We start from the raw sequence: 17,046 nt of genomic DNA, 5'->3' as shown, positions 1-17,046 counted from the left end.
AGAGTTTGCATGTTCTCCCCCATGTCTGCGTGGGTTTCCTCCCACTGTCCAGAGATGTGCAGGTTAGGGGGACCGGCCATGGCAAATTGCCCATAATACCCAGGGACGTGCAAGCTAGGTGTATTAGCCATGGTTATTGTGAGGTTTTGGGTAGGATGCTCTTTGAACAGTCAATGTAGACTCAATAAGCCAAATGGTCGTCTTCCATGCTGTAAGGATTCTCTGAATAGAAGATAAAGTGGAAATTACCTCGATTTATCCTGCACACACAAAGCAATATAAATCCAGTCTGGCCAATTGTCAGGTCATCATCCTACTCTCAATTATCCAACTTCCAATCAAAACAACATTAGTGGTAATTGACATCATGACCTAGTGGCTCTTACTCACCAATATTTAGTTTGGATGCTCAATTTCAGACCGTATCATTGCCTTGTCCCAAACAGCAGTAAAAGAACTGAATTTCAGAGGTGAGGGGAGATTGACTGCTCTTGACATCAAGGTGACATTTGACTCAGTGACACTCCAAAGGGGCCGGGCAAAACGGAAATCAATAGAAATCAGGGCAATTTCTCCACTAGATGGGGTGACACGGAAATTAGCAAAATGGAAAATGCTTGTGCTTGTTTGAGATCCATCATCAGACCCTCAGAATATCACTGCATGAGTTCCTAATAGTCGTAGCGTCCTAACTCCAAACATCTTTAGATGCTCCATTAATGACATATCCTCTATTGTAAAGTGAGAACAGAGGATATTCCATGATGATTGCACAGCATTGTCATTCTCAACTGCTCAGATATTGCAGCATTCAAGTCTACATGTAGCTTTTCATGTCATGATCGCACAGTGGTCATGAAATGGAGGTGACAAGTCATGGGAGACAGGAACAGCTGAACTACAATGGTCTGACCATCATGGTATGGGCTGTTGCTGCAGGAGGTGAAGTGGTCCTTTCTGACGTGTCAATTACATATGTTCATGAAATGCAAGCACACTTATCTTTCAAGTTGTCATTACCAGTGATTTCTGGACTCCAAGGTGCTGCATCATTTGGTTAACTGTCACAAAGCTGGTCCTTTTCCTAAAGCTGTTGCTTTTCTCATGGATACAGGGTCCTTGACTTTTTTAGAGGGGGCATAAAAAGGTCCGGGTTCCGAATCCACTGAATTCGGTTCAGACATGAAAAGGGTATTGGGAGGCCTTTTTGTTTATACATAAACTTTAGGCCGCAGCTTTCATGTTTTAGAAGTGACCTGTATAACGAAAGGGGAGTGGTCAGTCCTGAAAGCTGAATTCTTGCTTTTCAGTTCAGTGCTGCAAGAGCTGTGTTTGTAACAGGCTGCTGAACTCTCTCTCCTTCTGCCATTCTAATTTTGACCTGTAAGCCTCTGTTTCAGTTTTACTCAATGTTTAAGGGGTTTGTGTTTTGGGACTGTTGTGTATTTTCGGTACAACATAATTAAGTCTAGTTTAGATAGACTGAGTTCTATGGGTAAACTATATTTTGTTCTTTGTGTTTCATTCCGTAATTTTGTGATTAAATTTTTTGTCTGTTTTAAAACCTGGTAGTCAATCTACCTAACTTACTCCAGATAATTTTCACTGTACACTTACCAAAACAAATAGCCAAGTTATGGTCTGGGCTGCCTCTGGCCTGGTCCATAACATAACTCCCTCGATGGTCACTGGAAAGAAGCACTTGCAATGCAAGAATAACCTCCAAGTACATACAAGTATCGTTTTTCCATCACACATTCTACAAGTGAAGAACAAAAAGCTGTTTTACCTGCCCACTGCTTCAATATCAAAACAAAATCTCTTGTCTGTGGCATCAGATTTTTTCCTTGTGCAGGATTTAAGAATGAACGTATCCTCATCCCCCTAACAAACAGAATACACACAACTCTTAGTTTATTTTAAGGAAAACTTTCCAGGATATGTTCAAAACTAACATGTTTCATAGTGGGATCATGAACCTTTCAATGTTGAGGAAGAAAAGCTGAAATTTATATGGCACCTAATCACGTCACTAACACGTCACAAAATCCCTCACAAATACATCACCTACTTACTACGGTGGAAGTACACACCTTGGCTATTTGTTACTATAGTATAAAGAATTACAAATTAATCCATGTCTTCAATGCTTGAGCAATCAAAGTTAAATCACTCTTTCACCAAAATATTGGGCTGGATGTGTTGTTGCAAAAATAGCAGCATGTTAACAATACACATTATTAATGCCCATTCAACTAGCACATTTTTAAAAATAATGCCATAAGTTTGGAATTTCCAGCTTGTGCTGGTTGATTCACATACTAAATTGCCACTGGCTTCACATAAACAGGGATACTCCAACCCCTCGGCATCAACGTGGATTTCACCAGTTTCCTCATTTCCCCTCCCCCCATCTTATCCCAGTTCCAACCTTCCAACTTGGCACCGCCTTCATGACGATTTTCCTGCTCCTCGGATGCTGCCTGAACTGCTGTGCTTTTCCATCACCACACTCTTGTCTCTAATCTCCACCATCTGCAGTCCTCACTTTGCCTTCCCATAAACAGTAGTTGGTCTTTAGCTGCCATCACTTAAATATCTAGGAACTTACTAAATTTGCACATTAATGGTTTACTACGTTCAACAAAGGAACTCAGATCAGGCTGATTGCGGAGCAATGGTAGTTTAATTCTCTCTGGGCCAGAACGCTTCGGTTCCTTGCTCCACTTGCCTGAAGGTGTGTCATAACATGCCTGTACAGTAGATTAAAAATATTTAAGGAACTTATATATTTCCATAAAAAGCTTTGGAATCTTGTAATGCTGCAATGCAACAGCAATCAATCAGCTTTTCCAATCAGAATGGGAACATTTTAAAGTGCTCAATCTTATTTTAGTATGGATTCCATTTTGACAATTTAATATTTTTCCTTACTTCTCCTTTCTGTATCTCTTTTTCAATGAGCCATTCTTTCCTTCTGTCCATGATTTGACCCGAATTCATTCGATCCATTTCACCCAACTTCCCAACAATTCTGGTTTCTTTCCATATTCTTAAATATATGCTCCCACTTCTAGCTCATTTCAGTGCAACATTTTCACAAGCTGGCTTATGCAGAAAAACAGTTTGGCCAACACCATGTACACGAGATTCCCCACTCCAGGAAAATCTGACCCTCTTGTTTCTCTATGTCTGCACCATCAAGAGTGCATTACACCATGACATAAAAGGGGGCGGCACGGTGGCTCAGTGGTTAGCACTGCTACCTCACAGCACCAGGGTCCCAGGTTTGATTCCAGCCTTGAGTGACTGTCAGTGTGGAGTGTGCACATTCTCCCCGTGTCTGCGTGGGTTTCCTCCCACAGTCGAAAGATGTGCAGGTCAGGTGAATTGGCCATGCTAAATTGCCCATAGTGTTAGGTGCATCAGTCAGAGGGAAATGGGTCTGGGTGGGTTACTCTTGGGAGGGTCAGTGTGGACTGGTTGGGCCGAAGTTTCCATACTGTAGGGAATCTAATCGAGCAATAATTTGCACTATTTCATAACTTTGATGTACTAAATATTCCAAAGAATGTTCATAGGAATAATACTGAAAAAAATTCAACCTTAAGGTCACCTGTGGAAATATCTGCACAGGTGAACCAAAGTTTAGCCACACACGTAACTTTCCTCTTACTCTCAACAATCAATAAATTGAACTTGAGAAACAATGTTTTGGGAAGCCAACTAACACAGAAAATGGTTATTGAGGTGCTTTCCAATTTGACCAAAACCTCTGTTTTTAAAAACCATGTTGAAGGTTGGGACATCGGTAGAGCAAGTCGGGTTTCAGCGATGAAATTCTACAGCACATTAGTGAGTTAACGGAAAACCTGAGAGCAACTGGTTAGAGTCATCTCAAAGTCTCCAGCCTCCAAATCCACCTTTCACCTCCACGTCACTGTAAGTTCAAGCTGATTTCACTTGTTATGTAATTATCGGCTTACACTTTTAGCAGCTTGACGTGCAAAATATTTGAAAACCTACAAGTACAAAGCACGCCTTACTGGTGTTTGAAAAATTGAATGTGACAAAGTAGAAGTCTACGGTAACAAGGTGATGCTATGGGAGAATATGCCAATTAATACACACTCAGTGACACATGTTTCTTAATTTCCAAGTGAATCCACCTTTTTATCATCTACCTGCAGCATTTATTTTGTCTATCAATAGACAATAGACAACAGACAATAGGTGCAGGAGTAGGCCATTCTGCCCTTTGAGCCAGCACCACCATTCAATGTGATCATGGCTGATCATCCTTAATCAGTATCCTGTTCCTGCCTTATCTCCATAACCCTTGATTCCACTATCCTTGAGAGCTCTATCCAACTCTTTCTTAAATGAATCCAGAGACTGGGCCTCCACTGCCCTCTGGGGCAGAGCATTCCACACAGCCACCACTCTCTGGGTGAAGAAGTTTCTCCCCATCTCTGTCCTAAATGGTCTACCCCGTATTTTTAAGCTGTGTCCTCTGTTTCGGCACTCACCCCGCAGCGGAAACATGTTGCCTGCCGCCAGAGTGTCCAATCCTTTGATCATCTTATATGTCCCAACCAGATCCCCTCTCAGTCTTCTAAACTCAAGGGTACACAAGCCCAGTCGCTCCAGTCTTTCAGTGTAAGGTAATCCCGCCATTCCAAGAATTGACCTCGTGAACCTACGCTGCATTCCCTCAATAGCCAGAATGTCTCTCCTCAAATTTGGAGACCAGAACTGCACACAGTACTCCAGGTGTGGTCTCACCAGGGCCCTGTACAGCTGCAGAAGGACCTCTTTGCCTCTATACTCAATCCCTCTTGTTATGAAGGCCAGCATGCTATTAGCCTTCTTCACTACCTGCTGTACCTGCATGCTTACCTTCATTGAGTGGTGTACAAGAACCCCCAGATCTCTCTGTACTGCCCCTTTACCTAAATTGATTCCACTTAGGTGGTAATCTGCCTTCCTGTTCTTGCCACCAAAGTGGATAAGGATCCATTTATCCACGTGAAAGTGCATCTGCCATGCATCTGAGCACTCACCTAACTTGTCCAGGTCACCCTGTAATCTCCTAACATCCTCATCACATTTCACCCTGCCACCCAGCTTAGTATCATCAGCAAATTTGCTAATGTTATTGCTAATACCATCTTCTATATCATTAACATATATTGTAAAAAGCTGCGGTCCCAGTACTGATCCCTGCGGTTCCCCCCTTGTCACTGCCTGCCATTCCGAAATGGAGCCGTTTATCACTACTCTTTGTTTCCTATCAGCCAACCAACTTTCAATCCAAGTTTGTACCTTGCCCCCAATACCATGCGCCCTAATTTTGCTCACTAACCTCCTATGTGGGACTTTATCAAAGGCTTTCTGAAAGTCCAGGTACACTACATCTACTGGATCTCCCTCGTCCATCTTCAGAGTTACATCCTCAAAAAATTCCTCTGTATGTATCTTCCTCAAAACACAAAGTTCAGCTTTACTTCTGCAGCTTGTGAAGCGTGTAAAACTGAAGAAAGTAACTAATACAGTGCTTACGTAGCGTCTCAAACATGCTTCAAAAGCTTCAAATTTTAGCCCTACAGTCCATTTTGGAGATAAGATGAAAAACAGCAAAGCACAAAAAGTACAAACAATTTTAATTCAAATACTTACAATTTTCCCACCTGACTTCTGATCAAACTGCACCATGGTAAAAGTCTTTGTCTCCTTTTTATACGAACAGTAATGTTTCACACAACTTGAGCCAAAAGGCCCTGTCCCTAGAAAACACAAAAAGCATTTTGATGTATTATACCATTCACCAAAATGTTTAACATTGCATTAATAGAACCACTTTCCTTGAGACACTGACCAAATATGTAGCTTGAGAAATGCTTTCCATGAGTTGTGACAGTTGAGTAAGTTGAGATCACAAACAGTTGAACTGCTCGAGAAGCCAAATTTGCTTCTGAAAGCATGATGGACAACATATAGCAGCTACTTGATGAACAAATAGGACTCATTAGGAAGAATTTGCACTGATTTCAAATTTCTGCCTGTTCTTCACCAAAAACCATGTATGAAGATCCAGATGCATCACATCGAGAACATAACAATGCATTTTCTATGTGTAGTTCCTGTACGTCAAATGGGGTCAGTGTACAATTATTGATCACAGTTTTAGAGAGACACAAAGGCAATGGAATCTGAATTTTACTTTAAAGGGGGCTTTAGAATGTTTTCAGGTACTTTGACGATTATATTCTTTCTGCTGAAGTGGATGTGAATTCTATTGTTGCTAGGCGTTGAATAATGACAGCAATGGCTACAGTTCGCAAAATGATCATCCTGTGAAGACTGACATCATCAATGAAAAGCTGACTCATGTCTCAATTGAAGGCATCATCTGTTTAAACCAAAATTACAACTATTTCTATTTGTAAACCCTTTCCATTGTCTCATTGTTATGTCAGCAAGTAAGCTATTGGAACGATACCATTAAACAAGCATACGCAGTATCCCAACAAATCCAACCAGTAAACTGGTAGATTGCAGAGGGATCTTCGGAAAGTCAATTTAAGAACAGTAAGCATGTCAGGACTACACAACAGAGTAGCAATTTGGATAACCTTTGGAATTGGATAAAAAAGAAAGAACATTTATCAAAAGTGACTAAGGTGATATCAGAGAGAACAGATAGAAACATGGTAGATTACATCTAAAATAAGCACGTTTTGAGCAAATAACACTGATGAATGCTCCATGGATCTCAAGGTGCCTGATCAGGCAGCGATGCCTGTGTCCCCCAGTATGGATTCACAAGGAGGTCACCAGCTCTTAGCAGACCCTCCTCCCACATGGTGGAGGATGTTCAGGCTGCAGCGGCAGGAAATGGCTCTTTCGTGACCAATTACGAGCAACGATTTGATCTTCAGGTGAGAAGGCCTTCTCAATTTTCCTTGTCCAAGTGAAATGATCTGCTTTGGGAAGGTGACAATCATTCCACTGCCTGCCTTCCCTTCCACTTCTACTGTGTCTGTCTTCCCTATCACAGCACCAGTTCCTATGGGCCAGATTAATATCTACCTGTGCTTGCAGATAGATGAGAAAGGTTCAGGATGACAAGAGGCAGAAAACACTGATAGAAAAAAATGTGTAGACCCTGTAATGACTGTAGAATAGACAGTCAGCTGGAGAATAACAGTTCCCTGATTGGAGCTGATAATCTGATCCAATCAGGGAGCCCTGGCTGACATATAAAAAGGATGAGTGTCAGAAATACTGACTTTCTGGTGCCTTACTCTGTATTAATGCAGCACTATAGCTAAGGACTGTTCATGTGTAAACAAAGGACTATTTGGTGACAGGTTATTGGCCCCTGAGGAGTTATTTCAGACTCCTTCCCTCTCAGAAATTGCAATGTCAGGTACACTATTAATTAGAGATACATTTAACAAGGATTCCACAATAATCATTTGGGGTCTTAATATGCACAAAGACTACGCAAACCAAATTTTCAATAATAGTTCAGTGGATAATTTTATGGCATACGATCAAAACTTGGCATACTGATCCAGAAAAATATCAGGGAACAAGTTATTTCAGACCATTTTTCTTGTCCAATTAGACAGTACTAATTAATAATCTGGTAAGAAGGGAGTCTCTCAGGAACAGTGATAGAACTTTAAATCGAATTGGAAAGAGGGTTAAGTAAATCTAGGGATTTTTCTCTGAATAACGCAAATTATATAGCTCAGAGGGGAAATTGGTCAAGGTAGATTAGAAGATCACATTAAAAAATATGGAGGAGGATATGCAATTGTAAACATTTAAAGAAGTCATTCATAACATGTGACAAATATCATACACTTTAAGGAATAAAACAGAGTAGAAAAATTGGCTCAATCATCGTTAAGAGGGCAAAAAACAAAGTATTAAAGAAAGGGGCTTATAATTTTGTCAAAAATGCAGTCAATTTGAGTGTTGTGAGGACTTTACAATTCAGCAAGGCTGCCACAAAATTGAATTTAAAAATACAGAATGAGAGTAAGAAGCACCAAAACAGACTGTAAAAGCTTTAATGTGCATGCGGAAAGGAAAAGATGAGCATAAGTAAACATAGGTCCCTTTGAGGCAGAGGTGAGATTTTATGATGAGAAATAAGGAAATGAAAGAAGCATTAACCAAGTGCATCATGGTACATAATGCAAAGAAAATTCCTAAAACTAATAAGAAAACAAAAGTCTAATCAGAATAAGGGACTGGCACATTGTTTCCTGAATTCTGTCTCCCTCTCTTCTTGAGTAAAGGAGAAACTTTCACGAGATTTTCAAAGACTAAGAGATGGCTTCATCGAAAAGGGTTCTAAATAGGGAAGATGTGGAAAAGATCTGTGGAATAATCTAGAATTAGGGTTTAACAATAATGGATCACGCGTTTAAGACAGAGATGAGGAGAATCTTTTCCTCACAGAAGGTCATAAGTCTTTTAAACTCTCTTCCTCAAAAGCCAGTGAAAGCAGGGTCCTTTAATACTTTAAATGCAGAGGCAGATAGATTCCTGAGAAGGAGCTAAATGGTTACTGAGTGGGAATGTGAAGCTGAAGTTGCAAGCACATCAGCCACAATCTAATCAAATGAAGGAGAAGGCAAATGGCCCACTCCTATTTCTATCATGTTCATGTTGTTCGTTTAATGATCCTGAAGATCAAACTTCTCAATATGTCCAGATCTCTTCACCAATAAAGGTGCTTGCAGCTAAAATCTGTTTCCAACTTGTACCATTGTAAGTGTTACTAACATCGTTCAAATTCTGAGGGAGAGAGGTAAAATAAGTGGAAAATCCAAACTCTGTGCACTTTTTTTTTTAAAAACAGCCTCAATAAATGAACTTGAAAACCGCTTAGTTTAGGTGAAATCCACTATACAAAATGATTCAAAAATATTTTAATAAACAGACATACTTTTCTCGTGTAGATAAAGGTAACCCTCTGCAGTAAATGGGGTTGCTCTGATCAACTCATGAGGGCTTTTCTTAATTTTATTCATTAGTTCCTCTACTTCTGACCTTGCACCCTCAAAGCGATTTCTTGCCTGTAAAACAGAGCAATGTAAAAGTTTTTGACAAAACAGTTGGGAAAGAGCATGATTGGTTACGTTTCACTGCCATTTTGTGGAACCTTGTTGTGGTATTTTATTCTTTACACAGTAACAGGGGCTGAATCACAAACCCCAGAAGCAACAGCAGCTCAGGCCCACGTAAGCTTTTAGACGTTTAAAAATCTCAGACCTGATCCCACTTCCAGGTTTAATGGAGGCTGTGAAAAGGACTGACAGTCGACGCACTCCCATGAGGCAATGTGAACATTTTGATGAGACTCGCAGCCTCGGACTCAACTTGCTTTGTAGGTTTAGCCCTAGCAGATTAGGTTCCTCAGCATGTTCAGAAACTCTGCAGCAGAGAAAGGCGAAGGACAACTTTGGAGACAAGGTATAGAACTTCATGTCGGGCCAGGAAAAGGAGGAAAATTTTGGCCTGTAACCAGACCCTTCCGAAATCTCCCTAAACTGCCTTCTCCCTCTCCCCAATGCAGCCTCTGGAACTGGACAGCTTCACCAGGGTGGGGTATCAAATCCACGCCCAGTTCTCTGTAACAGCTGCAAGTTCCTTTCCTGTTCCCCATTCAATTGGAAACTAAGTCCAGGTGAAAGTGAGGACTGCAGATGCTGGAGATCAGAGTCAAGAGTGCGGTGCTAGAATAGCACAGCATGTCAGGCAGCATCCGAGGAGCAGGGAAATCAACAGTTCAGGCAAATGCCCTTTATCAGGAATGAGGCTGGGAGCCTCAGGGGTGGAGAGATAAAGTCTGACAATCAGGTTGATTTACAGATAGATAACCTACAGAATAAATGTTGGAGAGTGAGAATAACACAGCACGCAGGGACAGCTGAACTTCTGAATTTTCCAATAGCTCTCCCCACAACTCCAAACCCTGCCACCCCAAATACCGAACAAATCCCCTCCACTGCCTCAGCAATCCCTGTGAAGATCACAGTCAACGTGGTGAATGTTGTCAAACTCGCTCCTCAGAAGAGCATGCTGGGAGGACACACGGACACACAGCCATCCCCTTCTAATTACAGCCTGCTCCTGTATACAGTGAGCCCAGTCACAGTGCCCACAATGCAGTAGAAGTCACTGCTGAAATCAGAAGGACCCTGACAGCCTGCAGCAGGCAGGCAAGAAAACATTTTTAGTAAATTCCAGTGACAAGAATCAAAAGATAAGCGTTTTTAGTTGAAATCATTAGAGCCATGGCAATTTTTGCCCCCTCTAACAACCCCTCTTTGCTTAAAATGTCTTAACCCCTCTGCCAGGTTGATACTGGTTGGAAGCCATGTAGCTGAGAGTCTCCTTACACTGTGACAAATTCTAAATGAAGTAGCTTTATGCAAACGATATAGTACTTTGCATATTTAAGTTAGTTGCTTATGTCTTTGGGACAGGCAGCTTGCAAGATTCTGGTGGTGCCATATGTAAGATTTCCTCCGATAGACCTCCCTGTAATTTTACCACACTTCCTCCTGACACCTCCAGTGCCATTTCCTGGGGCTGGTATTTAATGGCTTGCAAAGCGCATTGAGATATCCTAAGCCCACAAATAATGTGTATAGAAATGCAACTCCCGGCTCGCTTTCATTTTCTTGACTAATGTATAAATCAAAACTGAGAGGAGAGCTTATTCCTAAATTTCCAAATCTGGTTGATGATTTTACACTATTTGGGCAGGAGATGGCAGTATGTGCATTACTTGCAGTAGTGTGTATATTAGACTGCGGTACTAACATCAATGTTAAGCTTAATACAAACTGGAACTTTTTTTCCCCAAATATTAATGAAACAACAGTACAAAATAAGTGCTGAAGTTCTGTGAAAAGGTTTAGTATGGTTCAACTTGAACATTATCTGTCGCTTGATTATTTATTTAGAAATACCCAAGGCATAGAAACGAAACAAAAAAAGCAAAATTACGCACCTCAGGATTCTAACTACATTAAAGGTACCGACATAAATGTTAGGTGTTCGCAATAATTCACAATTAAATATTTTGCTGGAAGTGAACAGTTATAATGCGTGGGGAAAACTAAAAAAAATGGACTGTCATTGTCTGTTATTTTGTATTAATTGCAGGTCATTCTGCTGTAATGCACATTTCATTAACGTGAATTCACTGTGACACCATTGACGAATTGAGGACACTGCTTCTAAAGCGTGAACTTTTAAAACATGTGTTGGCTGTTACACACCAACACTTTAAGTTCGATTTTTCTATAATGCAGGGTGCACAAGAACGTAACCATCGCATTACAGAACTACCTTCTCACAAATCATAAACCTGCCCCTAGCCATGGGCAGCTCATTGGTGCTAAACTTCATTACAATGAAACATCAGAACAAAGGAAGTCTACAAGAACTGAATGAGGCACAATTTTGTTTTGAAAAAACAGATGCTCGAACTTTGACCCAAAGCACAAGCATACAGTGGAGACCTGTTAATGCACAGTTTTCCAAACTAAAAAATAATGCTTACATTTTGTATGTTCAGGTGTAGGTTTGTTTTGTAATGGTCAAAATCTTTGGCCAACTCATAGCCTTGATGATAAAAGGTGAAAAGCATCTGGAAAAAGGACAGCATCTGAAAGATAAAAAGAAAAGTTACATTTTTAATTGATACCTACACTTCATTGGGAAAAAAGAGGGTTGGGCGAGGTGTATCACTTACTCTCTTTAACGGGACTAGAGCAGCAACGTTACTGGCCAGGTAAGCCAGGCCTTGGCAGGTGAATGCAGAAACGATGTTTTCTCTTGTGGGTGCCCAGACTTAGAGGACACTGACGCAAAATTAGTTGTCACTTTTTAGAAGAGATGAGGTGAGGAGAAATGCTTTGTCTCAGTGGGTTGTGTAACTTTCGAACACTTTGCCTCAGAACATGGAGAAGGTGCTGAAGAGCCACCATAATCAGATTTGAAATATTAACTCTAGTTCTCTCTCCACAGATACTGGCGGACCAGCAGTGTCTCTCCACCTTTTCACTCTTTTTTTCCCGATTTTCAGTACCCACAGTATTCTGTTTTTATTTGAAGGATGAGGAAACTTGCTGTTGATTACCAACCTCGGCACTCCCTCAAATGATGAATCAGTATATTTCTTCACATTGAATACAACTTTTGAAAAAAAAGGATGAAAAGGGCACAGACAGTACACTGGGTGTGGTCAAGATTGGCTTGCTTGTAATACCAGTGACTGAGCTGGCAGAGTCTTGAAAAACATACCTATCGCCATGTGCTTGAAGGTACTTGAGAGAGGAAAGTACATGTCACAGATACAACTGTCCATGACAGCACTGGACTGAGTGACCACCGAACAGTCCTGTGACAGCAGCAGAATTGTATTCAACCACAAACGGTAATCTCACGGCTCATTATCTCTACCATTACCTTCAAGTCAGAGGATGATCTCTGGTTTACTAAGGAGTACAGTGATGGTGACAAGAGCAACAGTAGGCCTAGCTAAAAATGAGGTGCAAAACTGGTGACGCCGGGAAAGATATCAAAGAGACCTAAAAGTCTGGTCAGCATGGACGGGTTGGACCGAAGGATCTGTTTCCATGCTGTACATCTCTACGACTCTATGGCACGGCTACATGTCTACTAGACAGTGAAAAGAGGATGCAGTGGACTGAGTAAAGCAACCATAGAACCAGATCAGGTCAAAGATTTACTGCCTTGCTACATTTCAGTTGTAAATGGTGATCATGGTGAGGAGGTGTTGGATTGGGTTGGGAAAGTGAGGTCTGCAGATGCTGGAGATCAAAGTTGAAACTTTATTGCTGGAACAGCACAGCAGGTCAGGCAGCATCCAGGGAACAGGAGATTCGACGTTTCGGGCACAGGCCCTTCTTCAGCATTCCTGAAGAAGGGCCTGTGCCCGAAACGTCGAATCTCCTGTTCCCTGGATGCTGCCTGACCTGCTGTGCTGTTCCAGCAATAAAGTTTCAACTTGGATTGGGGTGGACAAAGTTAAAAGTCACACAACACCGGGTTATAGTCCAACAGGTTACAGAGCTTCCAAATAAACCAAATAATGTGATTTTTAGCTTTGTAAATGGTGATGGACAATTAAACAAATAACTGAAAGAAAATGTTCTACAAACATTCTTAATGGTAGGGAAGCTGAACACATCAGTGCAAAAAAAAGAGTTGAAACATTTGCAACTATCTTTAGCCACAGTGGATGGTCCATCTCAGATCCCCATCTGAGGTCTCCAGAACTGCATTCATCAGACAATTCACCGCACTCCACACAACATAAAGAAACCAGGGAAGTCTTCAGGCTTTCACAACAACCCAGCCACCACACTGAAACCATATGCTCCAAATCTAGCTGCACCCACCACCAAGGTGTTCCAGTACAGCTACAATACTAACAGCTATTCAACAACATGGAAAGCACTTGTACAAAAGAATAAGTCCAATCTAAAGAATTATCTGAAAATTGACAATCATCAAAGTGACAGAAGATGTAATGTCCCAGCTTGTTTTGAGGAAGGGTCACTGGCCTCAAAGAGTTCACTCTGATTTCTCTCCACAGACGCTGCCAAATCTGCCCAAGTTTTTCCAGCAATTTCTGTTTTTGTTTCTGATTTACAGCATCTGCAGCGCTTTCACTTGCTGTTTTGAGAAGCACATGGGTTATCTTTTTGTGTGATGCCTCTGTAAGAGTAAAGTTGCTGGAAGAGGATGGCCACTTCCTGTTTGTTATATTGCTAGGTTCCAAGAAATGCACGTGCGACTTGGAGTTTTCATGAGGTTGAACACCTGAGAAGCAAAGGGTAGACAGAAAGGTAACTGTGGTGGGCGTTAACATGACATTCAGTCACTGTTACCTGATTGGACACTCAAAAAACACTGCATTTCTGGAAAGAACAAGGTTCTCTCAAAATAAGACAGTTTCTCTCTGGCAACTTCAAAGAAATATTGATGTTGAAGCAGAAATTGTTGAGAATACAGCAGAGAATGTGGTCCTTCAAGTATTAAATAGACGGAAAGAACAAATGTGGAGAACAGCAAGGTCAATGGGATCGTGACTGGGCAAGAATCACTGCTACTGTCTCAGGGTTATCAGTGTCCATCAGGTCATTTAGACAGGTCGTTTCTCAAGGCTCTGTGTTATTAATTACAATGGCCTGGTTGTGAGAGGATGCGTTTACACGGCCTCTGTCATTGGTAAATGTGTCAGGGGGCTTCAGATGAAACAGCTGCTGCTTTATGTCACTCAATGGGCAAAGTGATTGGATGGAAAATAGGAAATCTGCAAAACAGAGGTCAGGTTTGAAACATTGTGAGACTTCAGGTAGCCCTACATTTTTGTGAAAGCAAAGTGTGTGCTCATAACTATGTGAGATATAGCTTTGTTGTACGAACCATTTAAAGCAAAATTTACTTCGTTGTTTGTTATACCCTTCACTCATTTATTAATGCTTGATGTATGTTGGCTTTTATGGCAGAAGTTTTAAAAAGTGAAATCTTGATCAGCGATTTTCTCTCTGTTGGTATTTTGTGAAAAATATTGGTTTCTGTCTCTCCTTTGTGTAACTGACACGATGGTTTCCAGCATCCCGGCTGTGCTAGGCAGTGAGTGGACTGACTTTCTTCAAACACTTTCTTCAGTTCTCCGAGAGCTTCTGAAATCACTCACCAATGATAAAGTCTATGAATTTTCCTCCCTCTTGTAAGCCAGAAGAATTTTCCCAGTATAGGAGGTGGCAGTATCCTCCTCTATGACTGGAAACCATCTCTCTCCCCCATTAGATTGGAGTTGCTCTTAAAGTCAAGAGACTGGTCTTCTCTGTTGATGACACAGCAGTTCTGCTGTCTTGTGTTAGTCATTGTTCGCAGGGAAGCTTGTAGTCTGATCTCAAGCATCGCACGCAGTGGCCCCTTCTCTATGCCAACAAGAAACACATAAACCCCATGTCTTGGTAAAAATGTTAATTAGCTATCCTTGATTCCAACTCCCTTTCATCTCAGAAGTAAACAAACAGTTCACAACACAACTGTTTACAACTCAGTATCTACAACAGACTGAAGGACAGTTAGGAGACTCAGAGTCTATTCATGGTAACTTGAGAACTGCTTCCATTGTCTCCAAGTATAAATACTTTGTATCTTCTTCTCAGTAATAAAATATATGCCTTCCTTTTATTGCCAACAATTAAACCACCCAGACTTATTGTCACACAAGGAGAAAGTGAGGGCTGCAGATGCTGGAGATCAGAGCTGAAAATGTGTTGCTGGAAAAGCGCAGCAGGTCAGGCAGCATCCAAGGAACAGGAGAATCGACGTTTCGGGCATAAGCCCTTCCTGAAGAAGGGCTTATGCCCGAAACGTCGATTCTCCTGTTCCTTGGATGCTGCCTGCCTTACTGTCACACAACACCAGACTATAGTCCAACAGGTTTAATTGGAAACACACTAGCTTTCCACTGTGTTTCCAATTAAACCTGTTGGACTATAACTTGGTGTTGTGTGATTTTTAACTTTGTACACCCCAGTCCAACACCGGCATCTCCAAATCAGACTTACTATCAGACACTCCTGCAGAACAGATCACATAACTGCATAAATCATAGTTGTAACACAATTTATTTAGCTTGGCAAACCAGTCTTGTCTGATTGTGATTCATTTGGCTTTTGGCCATATTCTGTAGTGAATTGGAACTTAAGAAGAAATTCCTGGTCATATGGTTTCTGCTCCTCTGAATTCAGGAATTTGCTCACCTTGCTTCAAGGCCACACACCAGTCTATCCTGAGGGTTTTCTGGTGCCAGAGTCAGGGCTATTACCTTTGTGTGATAAGTTCTGGATCATACTGCTCAGGACTTTCAGTTGACTTTCAGTTCCTTGTGTCTGTAAAAGTTTTCTGAAAGTCCAGGTCACTGGTTAACTAAGTAAACACCGTTAAAAATCACACAACACCAGGTTATAGTCCAACAGGTTTAATTGGAAGCACACTAGCTACTGGAGAGACATTCCTTCATCAGGTGAGAGTGGAGGGCTCAATCCTAACACACAATCACCTGATGAAGGAGCGTCACTCTGAAAGCTAATGTGCTTCCAATTAAACCTGTTGGACTATAACCTGGTGTTGTGTGATTTTTAACTTTGTACACCCCAGTCCAACACCGGCATCTCCACATCATAACCAAACACCTAAAGTGTTGTTAAGGACAATTTAATTCACTCACCCTCATTAAATTCAAAATCACTTTTCTGCCAAGTAATGTCCACTTTAACAGATTTTTTTGCCAATTTTTTTAAAAAAATCACTGAAATTGTTTCAATAGTTCAAAAAGTTTAATTTTATTTTAACTAGTTCATGATTTCTCCCAATTATCTTCTGTTTCTACATATTTCACTGAACTTAGTTAGATTCCCTACAGTGTGGAAACAGGCCCTTCGGCCCAACAAGTCCACACCGACCCTCCAAAGAATAAACCACCCAGACTCATTCCCCTACATTTATCCCTGACTAATGCATCGACTAATGCCTTCCTGAAGAAGGGCTTATGCCCGAAACGTCGATTCTCCTGTTCCCTGAATGCTGCTGTTCCCTGAATGCGCTTTTCCAACAACACATTTTCAGCTCTGATCTCCAGCATCTGCAGACCTCACTTTCTCCTAATGCATCGACCACAATGGGCAATTTAACATGGCCAATTCACCTAACCTGCACATCTTTGGACTGTGGGTGGAAACCCACGCAGACATGGGGAGAATGTGCAAACTCCACACAGACAGTCACCCAAGGCAGGAATCGAACCCAGGTATTGCCCAATTTCATTTTAGCATTGCTTCTTCCTAACTTGCCTTCAAGAGCGTGCATTCATTCTCCCAGATCTACTGTGTTAGCACGAGGCACGGCTTTTCCAGGGCGAAAGTGAGGACTACAGATGCTGGAGATCAGAGTCAAGAGTGTGGT

General features: G+C 41.4%; 1 protein-coding gene across 1 annotated transcript in view; it reads right to left on the bottom strand.

Moving 5' to 3' along the window:
* arhgap10 (Rho GTPase activating protein 10) overlaps positions 1 to 17,046 on the bottom strand; it is a 203,339-nt gene that overhangs the window by 80,525 nt on the left and 105,768 nt on the right. Inside the window, exons 8-11 of the mRNA XM_043700807.1 lie at positions 11,597 to 11,701; positions 8,969 to 9,098; positions 5,680 to 5,786; positions 1,790 to 1,884 (exon numbers count right to left, since the gene is read on the bottom strand). Of these exons, the coding sequence (XP_043556742.1) occupies positions 1,790 to 1,884; positions 5,680 to 5,786; positions 8,969 to 9,098; positions 11,597 to 11,701 (437 nt within the window). The remainder of the gene's footprint in view (positions 1 to 1,789; positions 1,885 to 5,679; positions 5,787 to 8,968; positions 9,099 to 11,596; positions 11,702 to 17,046) is intronic.

Source organism: Chiloscyllium plagiosum, chromosome 1 (assembly GCF_004010195.1).
Source record: "Chiloscyllium plagiosum isolate BGI_BamShark_2017 chromosome 1, ASM401019v2, whole genome shotgun sequence".
Lineage (NCBI taxonomy): Eukaryota > Metazoa > Chordata > Chondrichthyes > Orectolobiformes > Hemiscylliidae > Chiloscyllium > Chiloscyllium plagiosum.
The sequence above is the reverse complement of the archived record's forward strand: the minus strand, read 5'-3'. Positions and strand labels throughout refer to the sequence as shown.